The sequence below is a fragment of the Aegilops tauschii genome, chromosome 7 (genome assembly GCF_002575655.3).
Source record: "Aegilops tauschii subsp. strangulata cultivar AL8/78 chromosome 7, Aet v6.0, whole genome shotgun sequence".
NCBI lineage: Eukaryota > Viridiplantae > Streptophyta > Magnoliopsida > Poales > Poaceae > Aegilops > Aegilops tauschii.
The window spans coordinates 280,172,228-280,198,707 of NC_053041.3; the positions used below are offsets into that span (position 1 = coordinate 280,172,228).

General features: G+C 49.3%; 1 protein-coding gene across 2 annotated transcripts; it reads right to left on the minus strand.

Annotated features, from left to right (window-relative positions):
• Window positions 1-354: 354 nt before the first annotated feature.
• On the minus strand, window positions 355-7,487 carry LOC120968870 (uncharacterized). Of its 2 annotated transcripts, none has more exons than XM_045231411.2 (8): window positions 7,131-7,487; window positions 3,176-5,108; window positions 2,763-3,098; window positions 2,143-2,238; window positions 1,445-2,036; window positions 1,229-1,369; window positions 857-1,154; window positions 355-786 (listed from the first exon to the last, which is right to left on the minus strand). In XM_045231411.2, the coding sequence occupies exons 2-5, from the start codon at window positions 3,282-3,284 to the stop codon at window positions 1,981-1,983; spliced, it is 597 nt and encodes a 198-aa protein (XP_045087346.2). In that variant the 5' UTR covers window positions 3,285-5,108; window positions 7,131-7,487; the 3' UTR covers window positions 355-786; window positions 857-1,154; window positions 1,229-1,369; window positions 1,445-1,980. The 2 variants fall into 2 exon arrangements, with proteins under 2 accessions (XP_045087346.2, XP_073359118.1); XM_073503017.1 differs by lacking the exon at window positions 7,131-7,487 and having other exon boundaries at window positions 3,176-3,452; window positions 3,851-4,610.
• Between the last annotated feature and the right edge of the window lie 18,993 nt (window positions 7,488-26,480).

The following is a 26,480-nucleotide window of genomic DNA, read 5'->3' on the forward strand; positions in this document are numbered from 1 at the left end:
GCTGGAACAATGAAGGTCCCAGAAATTACTTGGCTGACAAACATGGGTGCGTATGTATGTTCCGGCTGTGGCGAGACTCGAGTTTTGTTCGAGCCGCTGTCAAACGAATCTACACCGAGTAGCTCCGAGAATAAATGTAGTGACGATGAAGAGCATGGAAGCGATTCGGACGCGGGACTAAAAATTAGGGAGTTTGTGAAAATGAAGTACACGTCCGCGGACATGTAATAGTTGATCGACAACACAAATAAATTTATCGTGCCACCTCTATTTTGTCGTTCGATTGCATAAATAAATTTACTTGTGCTACTTCTATTGTTGCGAGTGACTGTAAAAAAAAGCATGAAGCCAAGATTATTGAAACATTGCCATCTGAGTATACTCTAGTAATCCGGTTACATTATTCAAGCCAACCGAATAAACCCATCCACTAAGGATTATTGAAACATTGCCATCGAGTATACTCTAGTACTTTGCTAATTCGATTACATTATTCAAGACCATTCAACGACAAACACTAAGAGTTGAATGGTGATCACTAAACATCAGGTAAGGATTCAATGGCATCATTAACAATGTTTGCGGCGCATTGTAGTGCCACGGGGAGATCGCCAAGCCTCTCTCTCACAGCCTTCCGCATGTGCGGAACTTTGTAGCGGTTTCCTCCAAGTTGCTTCAACACTTCTATCATGCAGGCTTGAAGAGTGAGGAAAATTCTGTTGCTTCTCTCAGCTGGATACTCCTCGAATGCCTGCTGCACCTTCAACACAATGTCCTCAATAGAACCTGCACAAATTGATAAATTCAGTGCAACTCAAAATTAACCGCATTCAAAATTTCTAAGTGCTACAAATACCTGGAGACAACTTCTGAAAAAGTGCCTGGAGCGCTGCAAAAAAACCTAAATCCAGAATATTTAGGTCAGGGGAGTTCGGAGGCCGGCATGTGAGACGGATGTCCCACCCTTCAGCTTGAGCCGCAGCGACAAATTCTGGATCATCTAAAGGGATATGCGTCTTTGCATTATCCTGCTATACATATATTAGCATGCCACGCTCAGCCGCAGGCCATCTCGCCCTTATCGCGGGAATAAGAAAATTAATCATGTACTCCCAGACTACATTTTGAGTAACCGCAGGGAGTACTTTGGTGACCTACGCAATGCAAACAATTAATCACCATGTTAGAAAAAACAAAGTAGTCATCATGCGAATACAGCACTCATTACCATGGTTCCAACATCTCTGTTCTTGCTTTTTCTCTTTGCCGCTTCTTGGTATGTGAAGGGCCAAATCCCAAGTTTTCCATCAAAAATCATCGTGCCATTCGCATCAAAGCGTGGCCGAGCGACCGCGGCCAAAAACATCACCTACACAAGAATATGTACTATCATGCCAATCTTAACAATACAGATATTGAAACTAAAGAAAAAAAGATTTCTGACCTTCTCAATGAAATTTTTGCTTTGCGTGCTACGGTATGGATCTTCTTCATCGTTCGCCAAATAGTAATTCTGGCTACCGCGGGAACGGTAGAACCATTTCTCTTCAATGTGAATGACGTTGTACATCTCTTTGAATCTGGGATCCTGAGGAAGAGTATGCTCATCAAACATTGACAAGCAAAACCTTACCCGTCCTACCTTGTTTTCATCCGTCAATGTCGATTTGATGGCATTTGTGTGACGCCTCAACAGGCCCTCCTTCAAACGACGCCATAGTGTCGTCTTCGCCATGTGCAACTCATTTGCCAAATCTTTAAGAGTTGTTCTTTTCCTCAAATCCACTTGTTTGATAGCCTCCGGATCGAATTCTATCCTCTTGCGGCCACAGTTTTTTGCCCGTTTGTTTTCTAGTGCGTGTATTCCACCAGCTTCCTTACATTTCTTCCACCAGTTTTGCACTGTCCGCTGAGGTATACCCGTTAGTTCAGACACTTCTTTGGACACTCCTGGACTCAATACCCCAGCTTTGGTCCTCTCTAGAACCATAGCATATACAGTATGCTTCTCATGGAGTTGATACCACCTTCTTTTCCTAGTCAATGTACCGTTGGCATTTGCAGATTAAATTGATGATTAAACAATGTGATTATGCACGTACAGATTAAATTGATGGTTAAAGAATCTTGGTTATAGTTTACCTGAGGCTCCTCCATTCCCATCGCCTTCCACATTGTTATCTGCCTCTTGTTCTACATGCTCCTCAGAATCACCAACTCCACCATTCTCTTGTGCTTCTGCAATCAGAATTATGCTTACAAATTTGGCATATGCAACACTGAGAATATAAAGATGAATATGTGATCTGCATGTACACATGATCTACATGTACAGCTGATATGCATCTACACATGTTCCGCTTGTACTGATCCTACTAGCATGGTTAACTAATGCAATGTTCAGATTATGGACTACCTTGAGTTGGACTAAGATTACTAGTCTCCTAGTCGTACACATGACTAACTACACATCATCCCACTACCAATGAGTAGACGCTAAGATTACTACTCTCCTAGTCCTACACATGACGAACTACACATGACGAACTACACATGATCTAATCAGTTATGGTCATAATCTACACCATCGGACTGCTGCATCTAATCAGAACATAACTACTCTGCATCTAATCAGGAGCCATCAGGAGTATAACTGCTGCATCTAATCAGTTATGGACATGAACGACACCTAGGGCTACATCTAATCAGAACTACTACACCATGAACTAAAAAAACTGCCACACCAATTTCAGATTACGTACCTACAGTTGGACGATCAACAGGCCACCTTGTCACCGGATTAGGGCCACGCCTTGACCCCGCAAGTCCAAGCCGGCGTCCACCGCGTGCATGGTCGCCGCTGCCGCGTGCATGCCCGTCGTCCTCCCTGCCGCCTCCCTCACCATTTCCCCCCACCATTGCTTGGTTCACGACTGAACGTACACGCTGACCAAGTCCTGATCCGCCAGCGCCTCCTCGTCCAAGTCCTGATCGACCAGCATTTCCTCGTCCAAGTCCCACGTCCCGACCCCTTACTCCACCTGCCAGGCCAAGCCTTCCTCCCCAACGCCGGTGGGAACTCTCTGCCACGTCTTCATCTATGATGACACCACAACACAATCAGCTAGGGATGGACAGAACGTATGCAAGAATGAATGAACCAAACTGGACATACCTTGGTCGGGTACGACCCACTCGTAGTCGTAGTTCAAATCGGCCGCATCCTCCTCCGCCTCGTTGCCAAGGCCATCCCAGTTGATCCACTCGTAGCGGCGACCAGCCATTGGAGATGACGAGCAGGAGAGAGAGATGGCGAGTGGGGGATAGGGAAGGCGATCGGGAGAGAGAATGATGAGATGGCGAGGTGGGGAGGGGAGGATTTATAGCCCCATCTTCTTCAATTTGAAAACGAAAATTTTCACATAGTGGCGCCATTGTCATTCCCTCCAGTGCTGAAATTTTTCCATGAACAGACTCTTCAGAAATTTTGAATTTGGCCGAGGCTTTTGCCTTTATGCAGCGCGGGAGAGAGTAAAGAAGCTGCGCGCGCCATGTCGCTCGCGGGAAAATGCGCGGGGACGAGGGAGAGGTAGCGATCAGGGGAGAGTAAAGTCAGAGAGGATATTGTGGGATTTTGTTATTCTAAATAAGGAAGTAAACTGCCTGGGATAGAGAGGATCATGATTTTCCTATTTTTCTCTCTAGTCTCACGTGTTTGCACCAGGGGCTTTTATGTCCAAAACCAACGAAATCTCCTCTCCCAGCCCGTGCGTTAATATTCGTGCTAGAAAACTATACACCCTATATCAAGGAACGGAGGGAGTATAAAAGTATACTGGATGGATTTCACCTGATATATTAGGCTAGAAATTATCCACCGCGGAGTTGATGATCACAATGGTGAAGCGGAAATTAATCATGGGTGAGTCCGCCGTAGGAGCAGACAGATGAGTCAGCCGCGATATTATAGGCCGGTGCGGACGGGCAAGTTGTCCTCCGCATTGTAAACTGGTGCAGATGTGTGAACCGGCCGTCCGTTCATCAGGTAATGTGACACGGAGGAAAACGCCGTTGTAGAACATTGCCAGTGCGTGCTTTATACCCGCAGTATAACAATAATTTTTCCTGTATATAAAAACACCAATAGGGCAGTGTAATGATGCTCAGAGGAATTAAAATGTCCTGATAAAATATATAGGAGGGATAACACCTGATTTTGTTTTTGTCGGATAAACGTAGATGCTGGTGCTGGATACTGCATAATGCTGCTTTGGCTTTTGACAAAAGATTTGATCTGAAAAATCGTGCCAAGTTGAGAGTAGTAGTAATACTGGTCCTCTTGTCTTCAAATGCGTAGGATGATTGAGGTCTCCACGTGGGGATGCAATCCCCACTTTTTTTTTCTTAGCAAATCCAAAGTAGTACTACATGGCGTGCCACGCTAGTAGCCTTGATCTTATGCTATTTTTCTTTAGGCCTTGTTTGACCACAAGGGATTGTGGAGGTTTTGGGAGGAGAGGATTCCAGGGGATTTGGTGAATCCCCCTCTTCCACCCAATCCCCTTGAAACCTCAAATCCCCCTCTAGCCACACATCCTTCAAATCCCCCTCTGTACAAAACAACGTTTGGTAGGAAGGGATTGCCATATTGAATTAAAATGGTGTAAAACAGTTAAAAATCTAATCTTGCAACAGTTCTTCACATGAACAACATAATTCTATTGACTTGGAATCAATATATCATCACATAATTGCGCTGTCACATAACAGCAACATATTCTCTCACATCAGCATGACTTGGAACCAAAAATGTCTCATAGGTTCTCGGCATTCACATGTCCCAGGCAAGACATGCCTACATTCAAGCATGATGAGAATACATAAGCATGCTAAACTATTTATGCAACATAGAGAAAAGCCTCACTTGATGTTCCGCAGCGATTGTTTGAAGAGAGTACATGACAGGAGCATAAATTCCAACTACAAGTCAGCAGTAGCGCAGACACAAAAGCAACCGAGGAGACTCTCAAACAGACGATTTCGAGGGACCCTGCAAAGGTCTCCTTCTCCCTCTGGTTGTTCCACTTCTCAACCTGGTTCAGTGGGACCTAGAGGAAACCAAAATTCGTCTCAGCAAACAAAGAGACTTTTCCCTTGCATAAACAACAACGATCAGGTATATTTCAAGGAATAGTAAGAGCACAAAATACAAAATTAAAAAGAGAACAAAGGCAAGCTCTGTTCAACTTCAGAGGCTGTAGACTGTGTGCAAAGGGAAAATTACAATGAAGAAATAGTATGAATTATTTCATGGCCTTGTTAGAGCTACATCAAGAGGTACATAACTAATTTTAGATTAAATCAAATAGTAATAAACACAAAAGCAATAAGAATCTGATGTGACACGCAAGATGCAACTTGATGGGCAGAAGATGGATGGACCAGTCAGGTCACCTGGTGGCTGGTGAGATACCACAAGATCTCTGTATTTATAATCAGACCAAGGATTCTGATTGTATGAAGATGTTATGTGGTGCTACAATGTATGAAGATGTCAGAGAAGCTAACAATTTGGATTATGTCTCCTGATGGGTAGTATATCCAACTGACACTCATGAACAGACAATTTCTAGCACTATTATTATATAGATAAACAAGGAAACTTGTTAGAAACATCATCGCTGTTTCTTTATTGCCAAACAAGTTCAGTGTCGTTGGCTGCAGTGATTTGCATATGACCGCATTCACAATTCAGAGCAAAGGTTGCATAACAGACCAAACCAAGATGAACTAACAAACCTAATTATTCTACATTAGATTTATAAAATCTGCAAAAAATATATAGCCTAAACTCTAGCTTGCAGATATGGTACAAATTAACAACATAGCTTCATTGGGCATAAAGCATAGTACCAGCCTGTTAAAGAACACAAGTAACCCTTGGTTGGTGCAAATCGGAAGAGGCTTTAGTCTTTTCCAGCCATAGTATTTGGAGGAGATAATATGACATACAAAGATAATATACTACTGCATTATTCAGTTTTGAGTCAAGTTTTGCCACAAACGGAAAGCATCAGCCATTAGGCTAATCAAATACAAGGAATAGTGACAAGGAATTATATGAAAAAGAAACAACGGCGATAGATTTTTTCCGTTTTAAAATATTCAGGTCAACAACAACTCTGATATCCAATACTCAGTAGAAAATCTCTCCAGATTTATGTAAGATACATATTATGCATGTAGTAGTCGGTTTCCTCCTAAACTGAAGTGCAAATGATCAAGAGTGGTTTCTCAGACCCAAATTCATCAAGCACAACACACACAAAATATCAAATACAACTACTTTTAATATGATTCATCACAAATTCAGAGTAGCAGCTATTGTTCCATTAACATTCAGATCAAGCAGCACCAGTTATATAGCCTAACAGTTAGTACCAGACATACTATCAATCTAAATACAGAGAAAGTTATACCAGTTGAAGAATGTCTCTGTAAAGGCTTTGATTCTACACATAGCGACATCAGACAGCAGTAAACAGAAATGAAAGCTGCGGCAAAACTCTGGTGAGTCAATACAGACTTTATAAAGCGACCCAGTAGTTCAGAGACGAGAGGAAACTGACCACCATTTTATAAGGTGAGGTGTTGGGCTGATCACTAAGCATCAACATTCTCTGCTATACAACATTGACTTGTGGGATCCAAAAAAATATTTCCTTATAGCGGCATCTAGGAAAAGTTGGTTTACAATTAAATTTGCTCCATGGTCACAGCACATACAGACAACAGTTCCAACATCTAATTTGCTCCATGGTCACAGCACATATCAACATCTAATCTGCACCACACTGCCATTACAATCAACAATGAAAAAGTTGGTTTACAATGTGCCAATTTATCCTCAACACACAAATTTATGGCAATCTCGACGGCTAGGGTTAGGGTAGAAGAGGACGGTGTTCTTGCCGAGCTAGCTGGGTAGGGTTAGTGTACATGTGGAGCTGGGGTAGGAGATGCCGTTCTTGGCGTGCTTGCCGGTGAGGACGAGGCGGACGGAGGGCGTGCGGGAGGTGGCAGCCATGGAGAGGAGGGGGGAGGGGAGGGGAGGGGCTGCGGTTACTAACCACTGGGGAGAAGTCCAGTATGCCGGAGGAGATCGCCGGCGTCGAGGCGTCGAGGCAGCGCGGCGTCTTGGGGAGGAGTAGGCGGCGGCGTCTTGGGAGGAGTCGGCGGTGGCGTCTTGGGAGGAGTCGGGCGGCGGCGTGAGTCGGGTGAGCAAATCCTCGAGGGGGGCTCGAGGGTTCTGAAGCGCGTGGAAACTGATGGATCAACGGGGAATCGCGTGGAAACTGATGGATCAACGGGGAATCGCGTGGGTTGGGCCGTCGAAACCTCGGGTACCAAATGGGCCAACGGGTATTTGCGAGGATTCTGGGCCACGCGAGGAATATCCGCTCGAAACCCCCCAATCCACGCAAAACAAACGAGGCCTTAGGAGATGTGACGTTTTGCCTCAGTTAACGCATAATGGCAGCAGGCACGCGCACACCTGACAGAACCAATGGCCACTGCCCTCTTTTTCCTTCCTCTTTTTTATGCTGTCTCACCGTGTGGCGCTGTAATGGTTGGGCGATACGGGTTAGGAGCATTTACCCTTGAGAGTCTGTCAAAGGAGCCACCGCGGAAACAATCAGAATGCTAAAGTTGCTCGTTTAGTGTTACTGTAGGCCTGTGCCACTAGATGCTTCTGCAGCGTTTCGCCTCGCCGTTGTTTCTGTAATCAGACGTATGATGTATGCCAACAATGCTTGATGTGTTGAGATAAGAGTTGCAGTGCGCTTTAAACGGTCCCGTCAGGATATCTGACCAAACTTTATTCAGCTGTTATCATGTCATGATGGACTCTGTTTTCTCCTGTGCAGGTTTCTTGGCTCATCTGTTTGGACTCTCCAAATTACCATCCTGCAAACTTTGCTATACTGAATTTCATTACTGCAAAGCTGCTTCATTCGACTAATAACAGTGACGTCAAGTGGCTTATCTAGAGCCTCTCCATTTTCCCTAATCCTCAGGCGATCTATCAAAATTTCTGCAGTAGTCAAGCACTCGTTGAGGTCCTGCAGGAACACCAGATAGAAGTATGTACAAAATAATCCTTGCACTCAAATATACCAGCTCCTGCTCCATAGCGCCTCTTCAGAACCTCAGGAGAAAAGTAATGCGTACTTCAAACAAGATCCTAAAACTACTCCCTGTATTGAAGAAAACCAGCGGAGCAGCGCGTGCGGCTAGGCACGGTGTAGAGGAACACTAGCAGGTGTAGCTGAGCGAGGGGCGGCTCAACGAGTCTGCGGTGGAAGGGAGAACCACGGCGAGTCAGCGACAGCGACGGCAGAGGGCCGGGCGGTTTAAAGCGGTGACAAGGCGAGGCGAAGGCAGCCCGCGGTGGTAGAGGCGCCGCACCGCTCGCGTCGGGGCGGCTCAATACGGCAGCGGAGGAGAAGCGGCCGTGGAGCGGCAAACGGCGATGCCGACTCCAACAAGTCTCGGTGGTGGAGGTTCAGGTGCGGCCGGTTTGACGAGGCGACGGCGGATTGTGGACGCGCTCGTGACCACAACAGCAGAGGCGAAAGACCGTGGCAGAGGTGTGGCCGGCTCACGGTTGCGGTGATGAAAAATGGCGGTTTGAACACCGAGGGGGCGGCTCGTCGCCGAGGCATCGAGCCGGCGGGGCGGTTTAGCAAGCCAGCAAGTGCAGCGACCTGCGGCGGTGGTTTGGCAACACAGGGGCGAGCTCCGGCGGCGGCGATTCGGTGCGCGTCACTGCAGAGGCGGAGTCCTCGAAGCTGAATCGACGGAGGCGACTTTGGATGCAGAGATAAGTCGACGGCAGCTCGACACGTCCGCGACGGCCCAAGACAGCACCTAGCAGGGGCGGCTCGACGGAGACGGGTCAAACGGCGCGCGGCCTGCGATCCCGTGCGGTAGCGGAACTGGAATCCGGCTCGGGCCGGTGGAGGTGGAGGCGAGCGGAGGTGCCCGCAGCAACTGGAACGGGCGGGTCATGGCCTTCACGGCGGAGGGGCTCGGTTGATGCGAGACGGAGTCTAGGTGCGGACGGCTCTCAGCCGGGAGTAAGCCGGACCGGAGTGGAGACGGCCGACGGATTGGAAGCCGGGGGCGGAGCGAGTCACAGCAGCGAGGCGCCGTATCGTCTTCCGGGTCGTGGTGGCTCAGAACCGTGGCCGGCTCAATGTCTTTCCTAGCAGCGAGGCGACTTCGGAGATGGCGACTCGAATCAGACCGGCGGGTCATGGCGATGATGGGGAATCCGGCTCGCGGCCGTGGTTGCTTTTACCAATCGACACCCGTGTCTCCCTTCGGGTTGTGGCCGTTCTGTCTTTTTCCTTTGACCCCGATTTGCTAACAGTACGTGATGACCAAGCCAGGGTCAAGCCCTCGGTTCCTTATACTTCAAATCGGTTTCGCTGCAGATCGGTTCAAATAGATACGTCCGGATTACCTCCATGGCGACTCAACATAATTTCCTTGATCTCAACCGATGAGATTAGAGTTGATGCAAGTCCTTCCGTATGCTGACCCGGCAAGCAGTAAGTTTCTTCCAAAACTGACTTTTCTTCATCCGGAAATTTACGAGTTTCTCGAAACCCTAATTAAGATCCCTCCAAGAACTCAACACCACCGTCCGCATGCCCCACGGTGGGCGCCAACTGTCGTGGAATTGTCACGTCAGATGTCCTAGTGTGAGGACTTAGTCGTGAGGCCAACGCATCTATGTGGTAGCTTGAGAGGGGTTGATCAGAATCGAGAGACGCAACACAAGACAAGGGTTTAGACAGCTTCGGGCCCCGGGAAACATCATCCGGTAACAACCCTATATGCTCTTTGTGGTTAGGTCTCATTATCATCACGAGGGAGTCGCCGTAAACCGGTTCTCCTAGTTATGTCTAGCCCTAAGATTATTTCTCTCCCCCTCTTGGGGTGGCCTGCCCCTCCTTATATATGTTGAAGGGGCGGGTTACATGTAGAGTCCAACTCGGATTAAGACTTAAACTATTCTAACTTCTCTTCATGGGCTTCATAGCGTCTTGGGCTTCATAACGTCTCGGGCTTATTAACCCCAGGCGACTCTGTCTACTGGGTTATGACTGTCAATCGGGTTATGACTGTCTGCCGGGTTATGATTGTCTGCCGGGTTATGATTGTCTGCCGGGTTATGACTGTCTGCCGGGTTATGATTGTCTGTCGGGTTATGACTATCTGCCGGGTTACACCTGCCGGGTTATCATCTGACTTAACACCTGCCGGTTTACCATCTGCCGGTTTACCAAGTCCCAGCCGGGTTATAACTCCGGCCGGGTCATACCGCGGGGTATATCTCCGACACATGGCAATAAAAATCGATCTAGTCGGCCTACCTAAACCAAAGATTCGAAGAAGAAATACAAGGCTATAAGTAATCATGCATATAAGAGATCAAAAGACTCAAATAACTTTCATGGATAAAAACATAGTGTTGGTGTACAAAAGTAGGGGCTCCCCTTTTTACCTCTTTATACTTGTGCACGGGCAGTCAGAGCCGCACCCATGGCCACACTAAGTAGGACACAGGAGGGAAGCCAGAGGCACAAGACGTCCAAGGCAACGCCAATATCAGAAACGCAAAGAGCAAGATGGCGTGGTGGGATCCCCCGCAAGATCCTTGCCGGGGCGGCCTGCACAGCCCCGGCAAGAGCCTTGCTGGGGCAACTTGCCCAATGCCAGCAGTGCGCGCCACCCTTGAGCCCAAGGGCCCCAACACCATCAACCACACTGAAGCCCAAGGCTCGAGATGCACCTCCGTGGTGGCATGCAGATCTTTGTGAAGATCATAAACATACAAGATCAGATGAGGACCAGAAGACGACGATCCTCGGTGGGATCCTAGCCGAGAAAATCCATAAGACCCCCGGCAAGATCCTTGCCGGGGACGACCGTGATTCCGCGGCAAGACCCTTGCTGGGACCCTGGCAAGGCCCTTGCCGAAGACGCCTGCGAGGCCGCAACCAGGCCCGCGCCTGTCAAGACTCCACCGCCGTTCCCATACAGCTACCGGCCCAACCAGCTGGGCAGGCACCTGCGTGGCAACGTGCGGCTTCCAGACCAGCTCAGCAAGCACCTGCGTGGTGGCATGCAGATCTTCGTGAAGACTGTACCACCATGCCATCTCAGCAGCCTGCCAGCCTACGTGGCGCTGCGTGCACCGCTGGCCTGGGCGCATGTTGGAGCGAGGCGGAGCGGCGACGGACGGGACATGCCTCGTTGCCATCCCCAATAAAGCAGCGGGACACCTAAGGGGCGCATTTAATGCGCCTTGTCCCATAATGACAGGCGATAAGATTGTGCACTGTACACCTTTCCACCTCCTATGTGCCACTGTGGCGACCCCTTTTGTCTATAAAAGGAGGCCCGAGGCATCCAGGAGAAGGATTCGGATCTTTTGGGACTAGACACGCACCGTAGCTAGTTCGAGAGCTCAAGAACACTCAAATACATACACCAAAGCAGGACTAGGGTATTACGCATCTTCGCTTCCCGAACCTGGGTAAACGATCTTTGTGCTGACTACTAGACCCGCTCTTTGCACAACCCCGCGCCCGCCAACCGTAGAAGGGATCCCAGTGATTCCAAGGGTGTCGTTTCCCCCGACATCTTTGGCGCGCCAGGGAGGGGGCGCAGTTTTGAAAATCCGGTCTAGTAGTTAGTCTAGCAGTTCTTCATTGCCATGGCTCCCAAGAAGAAGACGATCACGGCGATCGGTTCATCGGGAGCCGAATGACCCGTACCAGTGCGGGCGAGTGGTGGGGCGGTCGTGGACGGAAGCCAAGGCTTGGCCCGCGAACACCCACATCGCTCTGGCAGTCAAAGCCAGGCGAGCGGTGTCGTTCGTGCGCGAGACGACGGGCCGCACACCGCCAAATCCAAAGACGGAGCCAGGCCCCCCGCAGGCGGCGCGGGGCCCTCCAAGGGCGGCGTCGTGCCACCCATGGGTGGCACGGCGACCTCCAAGACGCCTACGCCGGCGCCCACGACGCGCTATTCCCAGATTGTGCGCGACGGGCAGCGTCGTCACGCTGGTGACCCTGGGCGCCGCCGTGGAAAGAGTCATGTGCCTCTTTCGCGGGACGTAGAAGACCAGCATGCACGCCGAGGCGCCGGCGAAAATGGCGCATAGCCGCAGGGCCGTGATAGAGCTCCTTCTAACATGGTTAGAAGTCGGAGCGCATCATGGTCCACGCAGCTTTCGCCGCCACCCACGCCAGCAGAAGCCTTGGCGCGCGCGCAGTTGCTCCTCGATTTTCCTCTGGCTGCGGAAAAGCTCGACGAGTGGAGAGCCACCATCCGAAGCCTCGTCGGCGTTGCCAACAAAGATGAGCCGCGACCAGCGGGGCCCTCGGGCCGACGCTCCGTCGAGCCACCGCATGCCAGTGGTGGGAAGACTGGAGGTGCTGCGGCCACGGTGCACTCTCCTGCCCCACGCCAGCCACCGCGGGTGTCGGTCCGTCGTGATGACGCTGGTGATAACATATCCATAGTGTCGTCCGACCCACGGACCCACCGCGATCAGCGCCAAGTACTTCGGGAGTGAGCCCATGAGGACGCTCGAACCACCATCGAGTGCCGACGCGATGCACACCACCAGTCAGATAGGTGGGTGGGGCCCACTATGGACCACCCGACACCCGGAGGCTCCGGCGGCCTACCCTACGAGGTGGGTTGCCCATCCTTTACCCGTGAGCTGCGGCGGTTCCAGTGGCCCTCCCACCGCACGTTCAAGCCCGACGTCGGCGAGAAGTACAACGGCAAGACCCACCCGTCGGAGTTCCTCAGCATCTACACCATTGCGATGCAAGCTGCCGGAGCCCGCGACGACAAGGTGCTTGCCAGTTACTTCCCGTTGGCACTTAAACCCAATGTCATGTCATGGTTGATGCACTTGCCGGCGGATTCCATTTCTTCATGGTCGGATTTGTGTCATGAGTTCGTTCGCGCCTTCACTAGAGGCCACCAAGCTCATGGCCAGGCAAGCGATTTGCATATCATCCCCTAGAAGGAAGGTGAAAACCTGCGCAAGTACATACAGAGGTTCTGCCGAGTGCAATACAACATTCCAGATGTTCATCCGGCCGCCGTAATCAGCGCATTCCATCAGAATGTGCGCAACCACAAGATGCGTGAAGAGCTGGCAATGAACAAGGTCAAAGACGTGGCTGAACTTTACGTTCTGGCCGATAGGTGCGCTCGAGATGAATAGGGGAGGAAGTACCCCGGCGAGGATGCCGGTGCGGAAACCGACTCCACAGACGAAGACGCAGCCGCCTCGACGAAGAAGGGCCGGCGCCACAACAGGAAGCGCAAGAGCAAGACCGTGCTTGCCGTCGAGCTATCCGAGGACACCGGCGCTGCCAAAAAGGCCAAGGCAGACGACCCCGGCAAGAATATTGCCAGGTGCGCCGCTTGTGTCACATCCCTAGTTCTGCTATGACCTAGGCTAGCCTTCATGTGTGCATCATGTTTAAATTTCAGTTAAATTTGAAATGGGGATTTGTGAAACTCTTAGAAATCATTTCTGGAAATGACCCAAATAAAAATTGCTCCAAAAAGGTCCAAGAAAATGTTCATGTTGCTCTCTGAAAATATTGGTCAGAGGTAAATCTCAAACCAATATTTTTAGGAGCTCATAAATATTTATCTTGGCCATTTGGAATTAATGCAATAATTATTTGCATTGGATATATATATGTTATATATTTTATATATGTCCAAAAATTTTGAATTTTGGTGAGGGGCTTTGGATTAATCCCTTAGGTCCCTGCAAAAATTGACAGAAGTAAATAAAATGATTTAGTATTTTACTAAATCAGAGCAAATGTCAGAAAAATAGAAAGAAACAAAAAGGGAAGAAAACCCACCTGCACTTACCTCCCTCTGCAGCCTGGCCTGGCCCAGTGGCCAACTGTCCGGCCCAGCCGACTCGCAGCGCCAGTCGTCGTCCTCGTGGCGCTAGGAGGACGAGAGGCACGCGCTCGCCGCCCGCGCGCATGGGCGCCATGCAACCTGCCTGCCTGGCCTCTCCCTCGACGCCCTGGCCGTCCCGAACGTCGCCACGCGCCGCCCCGTACCCCTCTCACTCTCCCGTGCCCATTCCCCTCCTCTCCCTCGCTCTCTCGCGTGACCCCCGAGCACCACCGTCGCCGCCGCTCGCCGTTGCCGCGCCCACCGCCACGGCCTCGCCTCTCAGACAAGCTCAGAAGCTTCGCCGTGTCTCCCTCATCCTCTCTGTCGAGCCATGCACCTCCGGACGGCCTGCATCGCCGCCACCAATGTCGTCTTCACCTCCGGCCGCCCGAGATCGCCGACGACATTCTGGCCACACCAGTGCTTCCCCAAGCTCGCGCACGACGCCATCGAGACCGCCGTGAGCTCTCCTCCGCTTCCCCTCCTTCCCCGCGCTCGATTTTGTGCCGTAGCCACGCTAGCCGCTGGACCCGAGCAGTCGCACCGCCGTGGTACCTCCCCGTCGTGGCCACAGCCACCGCAGCCCGCACCTACACCTGCCACCGCGCTTAGCAGCCTCCCAGAAGGCCAACGCCGCCGCCCGCACCTCCTGACGTGCCCTGTAGCACCCGCGCGCACCCGGCCGAACTCCGGCTGCCGCCTCGAGCACGTTTCCGACGAGCTCCAGCCACCCCCGTCTCTCCCGCTTGCTCCAGATGATGCGGACGAGCGCTGGCTCCTCGCCCGTGGTCTCCGCCGCCCAAATGGTCGCCGAAGCGACGATCCCGAGCCCCTCCGCCGTGTTCGGCCTCGCCGGCGGCTAAACGCCGGCGGGATTGACCGGGTCTAACCCCCCCTGTTGACCCAGCTTTGACCCGTGTGGGTCAGTGACATGTGGGGCCCGGCCCTGCTAATTTTTAGTTTAGGATTAGTTTGACAATTAATTAACTCTGTTAATTAACCATGACACTGACGTGTGGACCCCACACGTCAGGTTTGACCTGGTCAGCCTCGGTTGACTCACTGACTTCATGCCTCTGTAATGCTGACGCAGTTATTCATTTTCTGGTATTAAAATAAATCAGGAAATTCCAGAAAATTAGTAAAACTTCTAAAATTCATAGAAATCCAACCGTAGCTCTGATTGAAATAATTTATATATGAAAAATTATCAGAAAAATGCAATCTATCCATCTGTACCATTTTCATGCATGAAAAACCAAGTTATACCTGCTGTATATGTGAAAACACATTCATGGCATTTTAAGAGACTTAATTTAGAGTTGCATTTGAACCTTTGGTTCAAATGGACCTCTTCCAAATAGAATGCTTGATGCATTAGCACAAACAACATCACATATTCATGCCATGTTCATACATCATATTGTTGCATATGCTTGTGTATTGATTGCCGACATCGTTCCTTCTCGATAGGTCCTACTCCGGAGAGTGTTCCAGAGTACTTGTCTGAGAAGCAGTGCCCCTCTTTGATCTATCAGGCAAGCAAACCCCCCTTGTTCATTCCGATACAATCCCACTCTCTCGCTCCTGCTCTCTTTTATTGCATTAGGACAACAGCGATTCAACTGCTACTTATGTTGCGGTAGTTGAACCCATTCCTCTGCATGACCTGTCATTGCCACAGTAAATAGTTGAAACCCACTAGCATGTGTAGGAGTTGATTGAGCCATGTTGTGTTCCTACCATGCCATGCCTGCTATTGCTTAGAGTTGTGTCAGGTCTGATTCATTGGGAATGAATTGGAGTGTTATGATATGTTCTGGTGCTGAGAGTTAAGTGTGTGAACACGATTTGGTAAAGGTAGCGGTGAGAGGCCATGTAGGAGTACATGGTTGGTTGTCTCACTGGAACCGTCCTTAAGCACTGAGTTCTGTGTATGTTGTCCAATGACTAGCTACTACCACACATTGGAATGCTTAAGTGCCCCTCTCGACTTATTAACAAACTTGTGTTGGGAATCGTAGCATAATTTTAAAATTTTCCTACGCTCACCAAGATGCATCTATGGAGTATACTAGCAACGAGGGGAAAGGAGTGCATCTACATACCCTTGTAGATCGCGAGTGGAAGCGTTCCAATGAACGTGGATGACGGAGTCATACTCGCCGTGATTCAAATCACCGATGACCGAGTGCCGAACGGACGGCACCTCCGCGTTCAACACACGTACGGTGCAGCGACGTCTCCTCCTTCTTGATCCAGCAAGGGGAAGGAGAGGTTGATGGAGATCCAGCAGCACGACGGCGTGGTGGTGGATGTAGCGGGTCTCGGCAGGGCTTCGCCGAGCTTCTGCGAGAGGGAGAGGTGTAGCAGGGGAGGAGGGAGGCGCCCAAGGCTGTTGTGTTGCTGCACTCCCTCCCCCCCTTTATATAGGCCCCCTGGGAGGGGGGGCGCCGGCCAAGATCCATCTGATGGGGGGGGCGGCGGCCAAGGGGGGAGACTTGCCCCCCAAGGCAAGTGGGGCGCCCCCCCACCCTAGGGTTTCCATCCCTAGGCGCAGGGGGAAGGCCCATGGGGGGCGCCCAGCCCACTAGGGGCTGGTTCCCTTCCCACTTCAGCCCACGGGGCCCTCCGGGATAGGTGGCCCCACCCGGTGGTCCCGGTACAATACCGGTAACCCCCGAAACTTTCCCGGTGGCCGAAACTTGACTTCCTATATATAATTCTTCACCTCCGGACCATTCCGGAACTCCTCGTGACGTCCGGGATCTCATCCGGGACTCCGAACAACTTTTCGGGTTTCCGCATACACATATCTCTACAACCCTAGCGTCACTGAACCTTAAGTGTGTAGACCCTACGGGTTCGGGAGACATGCAGACATGACCGAGACGCCTCTCCGGTCAATAACCAACAGCGGGATCTGGATACCCATGTTGGCTCCCACATGTTCCACGATGATCTCGTCGGATGAACCACGATGTCGAGGATTCAATCAATCCCGTATACAATTCCCTTTGTCAATCGGTATGTTACTTGCCCGAGATTCAATCGTCAGTATCCCAATACCTTGTTCAATCTCGTTACCGGCAAGTCTCTTTACTCGTACCGCAATGCATGATCCCGTGACTAACGCCTTAGTCACATTGAGCTCATTATGATGATGCATTACCGAGTGGGCCCAGAGATACCTCTCCGTCACACGGAGTGACAAATCCCAGTCTCGATCCGTGCCAACCCAACAGACACTTTCGGAGATACCCGTAGTGCACCTTTATAGTCACCCAGTTACGTTGTGACGTTTGGCACACCCAAAGCACTCCTACGGTATCCGGGAGTTGCACGATCTCATGGTCTAAGGAAAAGATACTTGACATTGGAAAAGCTCTAGCAAACGAAACTACACGATCTTTTATGCTATGCTTAGGATTGGGTCTTGTCCATCACATCATTCTCCTAATGATGTGATCCCGTTATCAATGACATCCAATGTCCATAATCAGGAAACCATGACTATTTGTTGATCAACGAGCTAGTCAACTAGAGGCTTACTAGGTACACATTGTGGTCTATGTATTCACACATGCATTATGATTTCCGGATAACACAATTATAGCATGAATAATAGACAATTACCATGAACAAAGAAATATAATAATAACCATTTATTATTGCCTCTAGGGCATATTTCCAACAGTCTCCCACTTGCACTAGAGTCAATAATCTAGTTACATTGTGATGAATCGAACACCCTTTGTGTCCTGGTGTTGATCATGTTTTGCCCTAGGGAGAGGTTTAGTCAACGGATCTGCTACATTCAGGTCCGTATGTACTTTACAAATATCTATGTCTCCATTTTGAACACTTTCACGAATGGAGTTGAAGCGACGCTTGATATGCCTGGTCTTCCTGTGAAACCTGGGCTCCTTCGCAAGGGCAATAGCTCCAGTGTTGTCACAGAAGAGAGTCATCGGGCCCGACGCATTGGGAATCACCCCTAGGTCGGTAATGAACTCCTTCATCCAGACTGCTTCCTGTGCTGCCTCCGAGGCTGCCATGTACTCCGCTTCACATGTAGATCCCGCCACGACGCTTTGCTTGCAACTGCACCAGCTTACTGCTCCTCCATGCAAAATATACACGTATCCGGTTTGTGACTTCGAGTCATCCAGATCTGTGTCGAAGCTAGCGTCGACGTAACCCTTTACGACGAGCTCTTCGTCACCTCCATAAACGAGAAACATATCCTTAGTCCTCTTCAGGTACTTCAGGATATTCTTGACCGCTGTCCAGTGTTCCATGCCGGGATTACTTTGGTACCTTCCTACCAAACTCACGACAAGGTTTACATCAGGTCTGGTACACAGCATGGCATACATAATAGACCCTATGGCCGAGGCATAGGGGATGACACTCATCTTTTCTATATCTTCTGCCGTGGTCGGGCATTGAGCCGTGCTCAATTGCACACCTTGCAATACAGGTAAGAACCCCTTCTTGGACTGATCCATATTGAACTTCTTCAATATCTTGTCAAGGTATGTACTCTGTGAAAGACCAATGAGGTGTCTCGATCTACCTCTATAGATCTTGATGCCTAATATATAAGCAACTTCTCCAAGGTCCTTCATTGAAAAACACTTATTCAAATAGGCCTTTATACTTTCCAAGAATTCTATATCATTTCCCATCAATAGTATGTCATCCACATATAATATGAGAAATGCTACAGAGCTCCCACTCACTTTCTTGTAAACACAGGCTTCTCCATAAGTCTGTGTAAACCCAAACGCTTTGATCATCTCATCAAAGCGAATGTTCCAACTCCGAGATGCTTGCACCAGCCCATAGATTGAGCGCTGAAGCTTGCATACTTTGTTAGCATTCTTAGGATCGACAAAACCTTCCGGCTGCATCATATACAACTCTTCCTTAAGGAAGCCATTAAGGAATGCCGTTTTGACGTCCATCTGCCATATCTCATAATCATAGTTTGCGGCAATTGCTAACATGATTCGGACGGACTTCAGCTTCGCTACGGGTGAGAAGGTCTCATCGTAGTCAACCCCTTGAACTTGTCGATAACCCTTAGCGACAAGTCGAGCCTTATGGATGGTCACATTACCATCCGCGTCTGTCTTCTTCTTAAAGATTCATTTGTTTTCTATGGCTCGCCGATCATCGGGCAAGTCAGTCAAAGTCCATACTTCGTTTTCATACATGGATCCTATCTCGGATTTCATGGCTTCTAGCCATTTGTCGGAATCCGGGCCCGCCATCGCTTCTTCATAGTTCGAAGGTTCACCGTTGTCTAACAACATGATTTCCAGGACAGGGTTGCCGTACCACTCTGGTGCGGAACGTGTCCTTGTGGACCTACGAAGTTCAGTAGTAACTTGATCCGAAGCTTCATGATCATCATCATTAACTTCCTCCCCCGTCGGTTCAGGCACCACAGGAACATTTTCCCGCGCTGCGCTACTTTCCGGCACGGAAGGGGTGACTATCACCTCATCAAGTTCCACTTTCCTCCCACTCAATTCTTTCGAGAGAAACTCCTTCTCCAGAAAGGACCCGTTCTTGGCAACGAAGATCTTGCCTTCGGATCTGAGGTAGAAGGTATACCCAATAGTTTCCTTAGGGTATCCTATGAAGACGCATTTTTCCGACTTGGGTTAGAGCTTTTCAGGTTGAAGTTTCTTGACATAAGCATCGCATCCCCAAACTTTTAGAAACGACAGCTTAGGTTTCTTCCCAAACCATAATTCATACGGTGTCGTCTCAACGGATTTCGACGGAGCCCTATTTAAAGTGAATGCGGCAGTCTCTAAAGCATAGCCCCAAAATGAGAGCGGTAAATCGGTAAGAGACATCATAGATCGCACCATATCCAATAGAGTGCGATTACGACGTTCGGACACACCGTTTCGCTGAGGTGTTCCAGGCGGCGTTAGTTGTGAAACTATTCCACATTTTCTTAAGTGTGCACCAAACTCGTGACTTAAATATTCTCCACCACGATCTGATCGTAAGAATTTTATTTTCCTGTCACGTTGATTCTCAACCTCACTCTGAAATTCCTTGAACTTTTCAAAGGTTTCAGACTTGTGTTTCATTAGGTAGACATACCCATATCTACTTAAGTCATCAGTGAGAGTGAGAACATAACGATATCCTCCGCGAGCCTCAACACTCATTGGACCGCACACATCGGTATGTATGATTTCCAATAAGTTGGTTGCTCGCTCCATTGTTCCGGAGAATGGAGTCTTGGTCATCTTACCCATGAGGCATGGTTCGCACGTGTCAAATGATTCGTAATCAAGAGACTCCAAAAGTCCATCTGCATGGAGCTTGTTCATGCGCTTGACACCAATGTGACCAAGGCGGCAGTGCCACAAGTATGTGGGACTATCGTTATCAACTTTACATCTTTTGGTATTCACACTATGAATATGTGTAACATCACGTTCGAGATTCATCAAGAATAAACCATTAACCAGCGGGGCATGACCATAAAACATATCTCTCATATAAATAGAACAACCATTATTCTCGAATTTAAATGAGTAGCCATCTCGAATTAAACGAGATCCAGATACAATGTTCATGCTCAAAGCTGGCACTAAATAACAATTATTGAGGTTTAAAACTAATCCCGTAGGTAGATGCAGAGGTAGCATGCCGACGGCGATCACATCGACCTTGGAACCATTCCCGACGCGCATCGTCACCTCGTCCTTCGCCAGTCTCCGTTTATTCCGTAGTTCCTGTTTTGAGTTACAAATATGAGCAACCGCACCGGTATCAAATACCCAGGAGCTACTACGAGTACTGGTAAGGTACACATCAATTACATGTATATCACATATACCTTTGGCGTTGCCGGCCTTCTTGTCCGCTAAGTATTTGGGGCAGTTCCGCTTCCAGTGACCACTTCCCTTGCAATAAAAGCACTCAGTTTCAGGCTTGGGTCCATTCTTTGACTTCTTCCCAGTAACTGGCTTACCGGGCGCGGCAACTCCCTTGCCGTCCTTCTTGAAGTTCTTCTTACCCTTGCCCTTCTTGAACTTAGTGGTTTTATTCACCATCAATACTTGATGTTCTTTTCTGATCTCCCCCTCTGCTGATTTCAGCATTGAATATACCTTAGGAATGGTCTTTTCCATCCCCTGCATATTGAAGTTCATCACAAAGCTCTTGTAGCTTGGTGGAAGCGACTGGAGGATTCTGTCAATGACCGCGTCATCCGGGAGATTAAGTCCCAGCTGGGATAAGCGGTTGTGTAACCCAGACATTCTGAGTATGTGCTCACTAACAGAACTATTCTCCTCCATTTTACAGCTGAAGAACTTGTCGGAGACTTCATATCTCTCGACCCGGGCATGAGCTTGGAAAACCATTTTCAGCTCCTCGAACATCTCATATGCTCCATGTTTCTCAAAACGCTTTTGGAGACCCGGTTCTAAGCTGTAAAGCATGCTGCACTGAACGAGGGAGTAATCATCAGCACGCTGCTGCCAAGCGTTCATAACGTCTTGGTTCTCTGGGATTGGTGCTTCACCTAGCGGTGCTTCTAAGACATAATCTTTCTTGGCTACTATGAGGATGATCCTCAGGTTCCGGACCCAGTCCGTATAGTTGCTGCCATCATCTTTCAGCTTGGTTTTCTCTAGGAACGCGTTGAAATTGAGGACAACGTTGGCCATTAGATCTACAAGACATAGTGTAAAGATTTTAGACTAAGTTCATGATAATTAAGTTCATCTAATCAAATTACACAATGAACTCCCACTCAGATAGACATCCCTCTAGTCATCTAAGTGAAACATGATCCGAGTTAACTAGGCCGTGTCCGATCATCACGTGAGACGGACTAGTCAAGATCGGTGAACATCTCCATGTTGATCGTATCTTCTATACGACTCATGCTCGACCTTTCGGTCCTCCGTGTTCCGAGGCCATGTCTGTACATGCTAGGCTCGTCAAGTCAACCTAAGTGTATTGCGTGTGTTCCGAGGCCATGTCTGTACATGCTAGGCTCGTCAACACCCGTTGTATGCGAACGTTAGAATCTATCACACCCGATCATCACGTGGTGCTTCGAAACAACGAACCTTCGCAACGGTGCACAGTTAGGGTGAACACTTTCTTGAAATTATCATAAGGGATCATCTTACTTACTATCGTCGTTCTAAGCAAATAAGATGCAAAAACATGATAAACATCACATGCAATCAAATAGTGACATGATATGGCCAATATCATTATGCTCCTTTGATCTCCATCTTCGGGGCACCATGATCATCTTCGTCACCGGCATGACACCATGATCTCCATCATCATGATCTCCATCATTGTGTCTTCATGAAGTCGTCACGCCAACGATTACTTCTACTTCTATGGCTAACGCGTTTAGCAACAAAGTAAAGTAATTTACATGGCGTTATTCAATGACACGCAGGTCATACAAAATAATAAAGACAACTCCTATGGCTCCTGCCGGTTGTCATACTCATCGACATGCAAGTCGTGATTCCTATTACAAGAATATGATCAATCTCATACATCACATATATCATTCATCACATCTTCTGGCCATATCACATCACATAGCACTTGCTGCAAAAACAAGTTAGACGTCCTCTAATTGTTGTTGCAAGTTTTTTTTACGTGGTTTGTAGGTTTCTAGCAAGAACGTTTCTTACCTACGTATGACCACAACGTGATTTTCCAATTTGTATTTACCCTTCATAAGGACCCTTTTCATCGAATCCGTTCCGACTAAAGTAGGAGAGACAGACACCCGCTAGCCACCTTATGCAACTAGTGCATGTCAGTCGGTGGAACCTGTCTCACGTAAGCGTACGTGTAAGGTCGGTCCGGGCCGCTTCATCCTACAATGCCGCCAAAACAAGATACGACTAGTAGCGGCAAGAAGAATTGGCAACATCAACGCCCACAACTGCTTTGTGTTCTACTCGTGCATAGTAACTACGCATAGGCCTGGCTCATGATGCCACTGTTGGGAATCGTAGCATAATTTTAAAATTTTCCTACGCTCACCAAGATGCATCTATGGAGTATACTAGCAACGAGGGGAAAGGAGTGCATCTACATACCCTTGTAGATCGCGAGCGGAAGCGTTCCAATGAACGTGGATGACGGAGTCGTACTCGCCGTGATTCAAATCACCGATGACCGAGTGCCGAACGGACGGCACCTCCGCGTTCAACACACGTACGGTGCAGCGACGTCTCCTCCTTCTTGATCCAGCAAGGGGAAGGAGAGGTTGATGGAGATCCAGCAGCACGACGGCGTGGTGGTGGATGTAGCGGGTCTCGGCAGGGCTTCGCCGAGCTTCTGCGAGAGGGAGAGGTGTAGCAGGGGAGGAGGGAGGCGCCCAAGGCTGTTGTGTTGCTGCCCTCTCTCCCCCCTTTATATAGGCCCCCTGGGAGGGGGGGCGCCGGCCAAGATCCATCTGATGGGGGGGGGGCGCGGCGGCCAAGGGGGGAGACTTGCCCCCAAGGCAAGTGGGGCGCCCCCACCCTAGGGTTTCCAACCCTAGGCGCAGGGGGAAGGCCCATGGGGGGGTGCCCAGCCCACTAGGGGCTGGTTCCCTTCCCACTTCAGCCCACGGGGCCCTCCGGGATAGGTGGCCCCACCCGGTGGACCCCCGGGACCCTTCCGGTGGTCCCGGTACAATACCGGTAACCCCCGAAACTTTCTCGGTGGCCGAAACTTGACTTCCTATATATAATTCTTCACCTCCGGACCATTCCAGAACTCCTCGTGACATCCGGGATCTCATCCGGGACTCCGAACAACTTTTAAGGTTTCCGCATACACATATCTCTACAACCCTAGCGTCACCGAACCTTAAGTGTCTAGACCCTACGGGTTCGGGAGACATGCAGACATGACCGAGACGCCTCTCCGGTCAATAACCAACAACGGGATCTGGATACCCATGTTGGCTCCCACATGTTCCACGATGATCTCATCGGATGAACCACGATGTCGAGGATTCAATCAATCCCGTATACAATTCCCTTTGTCAATCGGTATGTTACTTGCCAGAGATTCGATCGTCGGTATCCCAATACCTTGTTCAATCTCGTTACCGGCAAGTCTCTTTACTCGTACCGCAATGCATGATCCCGTGACTAACGCCTTAGTCACATTGAGCTCATTATGATGATGCATTACCGAGTGGGCCCAGAGATACCTCTCCGTCACACGGAGTGACAAATCCCAGTCTCGATCCGTGCCAACCCAACAGACACTTTCGGAGATACCCGTAGTGCACCTTTATAGTCACCCAGTTACGTTGTGACGTTTGGCACACCCAAAGCACTCCTACGGTATCCGGGAGTTGCACGATCTCATGGTCTAAGGAAAAGATACTTGACATTGGAAAAGCTCTAGCAAACGAAACTACACGATCTTTTATGCTATGCTTAGGATTGGGTCTTGTCCATCACATCATTCTCCTAATGATGTGATCCCGTTATCAATGACATCCAAGGTCCATAGTCAGGAAACCATGACTATCTGTTGATCAACGAGCTAGTCAACTAGAGGCTTACTAGGGACACATTGTGGTCTATGGATTCACACACGCATTACGATTTTCGGATAACACAATTATAGCATGAATAATAGACAATTACCATGAACAAAGAAATATAATAATAACCATTTATTATTGCCTCTAGGGCATATTTCCAACAACTTGATCTCTGTCCAGGAGTTGCAGTTAGTTTCTGGTGTTTGTAGGTAGTGTTAGTAGTCTACCAAGTGGCACCTGGCCAGGTGGGCTTGGGACAGACTAGGCACAGTGGCATGGTGTACCAAGTGGCACCCGGATGGTGGGCTTGGGAACCCTGCTCACATCGTTTGGGGGCGTGAGCGACACCCCGGCCGGATCTCCTTGCGGATGGAACCCGAATAGGCGATAAACCTGGACTAGAGTCTTGCGTGGTTAGTCAGGCCGTGGTCGACTCCCTCGCCAGGCTTCCGCTTGAAGGTTGTCGAGATACACGACGTGTACATGGTGGTAAGTGGCGAGAGCGTGTGTGAAGAAGTACACCCCTGCAGGGTTAACATGATCTATTCGAATAGCCGGGTCCGCGGTTATGGACTTCTTGGATGCTTACGTGGTACATAGACAACTTGAAGTGGATACTCTAAAATGCTCAAGATAAGTGTGAGTGCTATGGATGGCTTCTCGTAGTGAGACGGGAAGGAATCCATAGTGGTGTATTGAGGTGGTGATTAGTGGACTCGTGTGCGCTTTCTTACCTCAAAGAAGTTACTCGTAGTCGTAGAATAGGTTAGCCACTAAGTCAAAGCTGGCTTGCTGCAACTGAACCCCACATTGCCTCCTTGATACTAATGCATGTATGATAGGATCTAATGTAAGTCTTGCTGAGTACCTTTGTACTCACTTGCTTAATTTATGTTTTTGCAGATGAGACTTCTGTCTCAGTAGTAGTTCTGCATGGACTTCGATGACTAGCTTGTTACCTCAGCTACAGTCTTGTACCCTTGGGAGGGTCTTGTAGATAGTCAGGCTTCTCAGCTTTTTCTTTTGTAGTTGTCTGTACTCAGACATGTAATGCTTCCGTTGCTTGTATGCTATGAATGATGGGTCATGTGACCCCTGTTTGTATTTAATGCTATGTGGCTCTTCTGGGCCTTTATCTATATGAGTTTGCATTATGTTGTGATGCCATGTTGTACAACACATACTTGCATGTTATGCGTACGTGTAACGTGTATTGCTATGTGTGGGATCCGACAACCTAGTTGTCTATCCTTGGTAGTCTCTCTTATGGGGAAATGTAGTCTAGTGCTTCCACCGAGCCATTGTAGTCCGCTACAGCCCGGTTTACTGGAGTCCTGCTAGCCCAGCACTACTGCTCCGGAACACTTAGACTGGCCGGCATGTGATTCACTTCGTTCCTGTGTCTGTCCCTTCGGGGAAATGTCACGCGGTGACATCCGGAGTCCTGCCTAGCCTGCTACAGCCCGGGTTCCCGGAGTCCTGTTAGCCCAGTTGCCACAGCCTGGATTCACACGCTGCTGACCGACATGCTCGATGTTGTTTCATGTATGCATGTCCCCGTAAGTTAGTGCCACTTTGGGTTCACGACTAGTCATGTCGGCCCGGGTTCTCTGTCATATGGATGCTAGCGACACTATCATATACGTGAGCCAAAAGGCGCAAACGGTCCCGGGCCATGGTAAGGCGACACCCGTGGGAATACCGTGCGTGAGGCCGCAAACTGATATGAGGTGTTACATGCTAGATCGGTGTGACTTAGAATCGGGGTCCTAAAAGCTTTGGTATAAGAGCCTGACTGCCTGTAGGATTTCCAGGCCAACCTGGTCGAAGTTGAGTCTAGAAATTCTTTAGTTATATAAGGGAATTGATTGTGGAAGGGAACGTA

Excerpts from the sequence above, each read along its gene's own strand:
- LOC120968870 (XM_045231411.2), bottom strand. The coding sequence starts at position 3,284 with ATGGCTGGTCGCCGCTACGAGTGGATCAACTGGGATGGCCTTGGCAAC. Across the intron at positions 2,239-2,762 it reads TGTTGATCGTCCAACTGTAG|AAGCACAAGAGAATGGTGGA; the intron begins GTACGTAATCTG and ends TTCTGATTGCAG. Across the intron at positions 2,037-2,142 it reads TGGGAATGGAGGAGCCTCAG|GAAAAGAAGGTGGTATCAAC; the intron begins GTAAACTATAAC and ends TACATTGACTAG.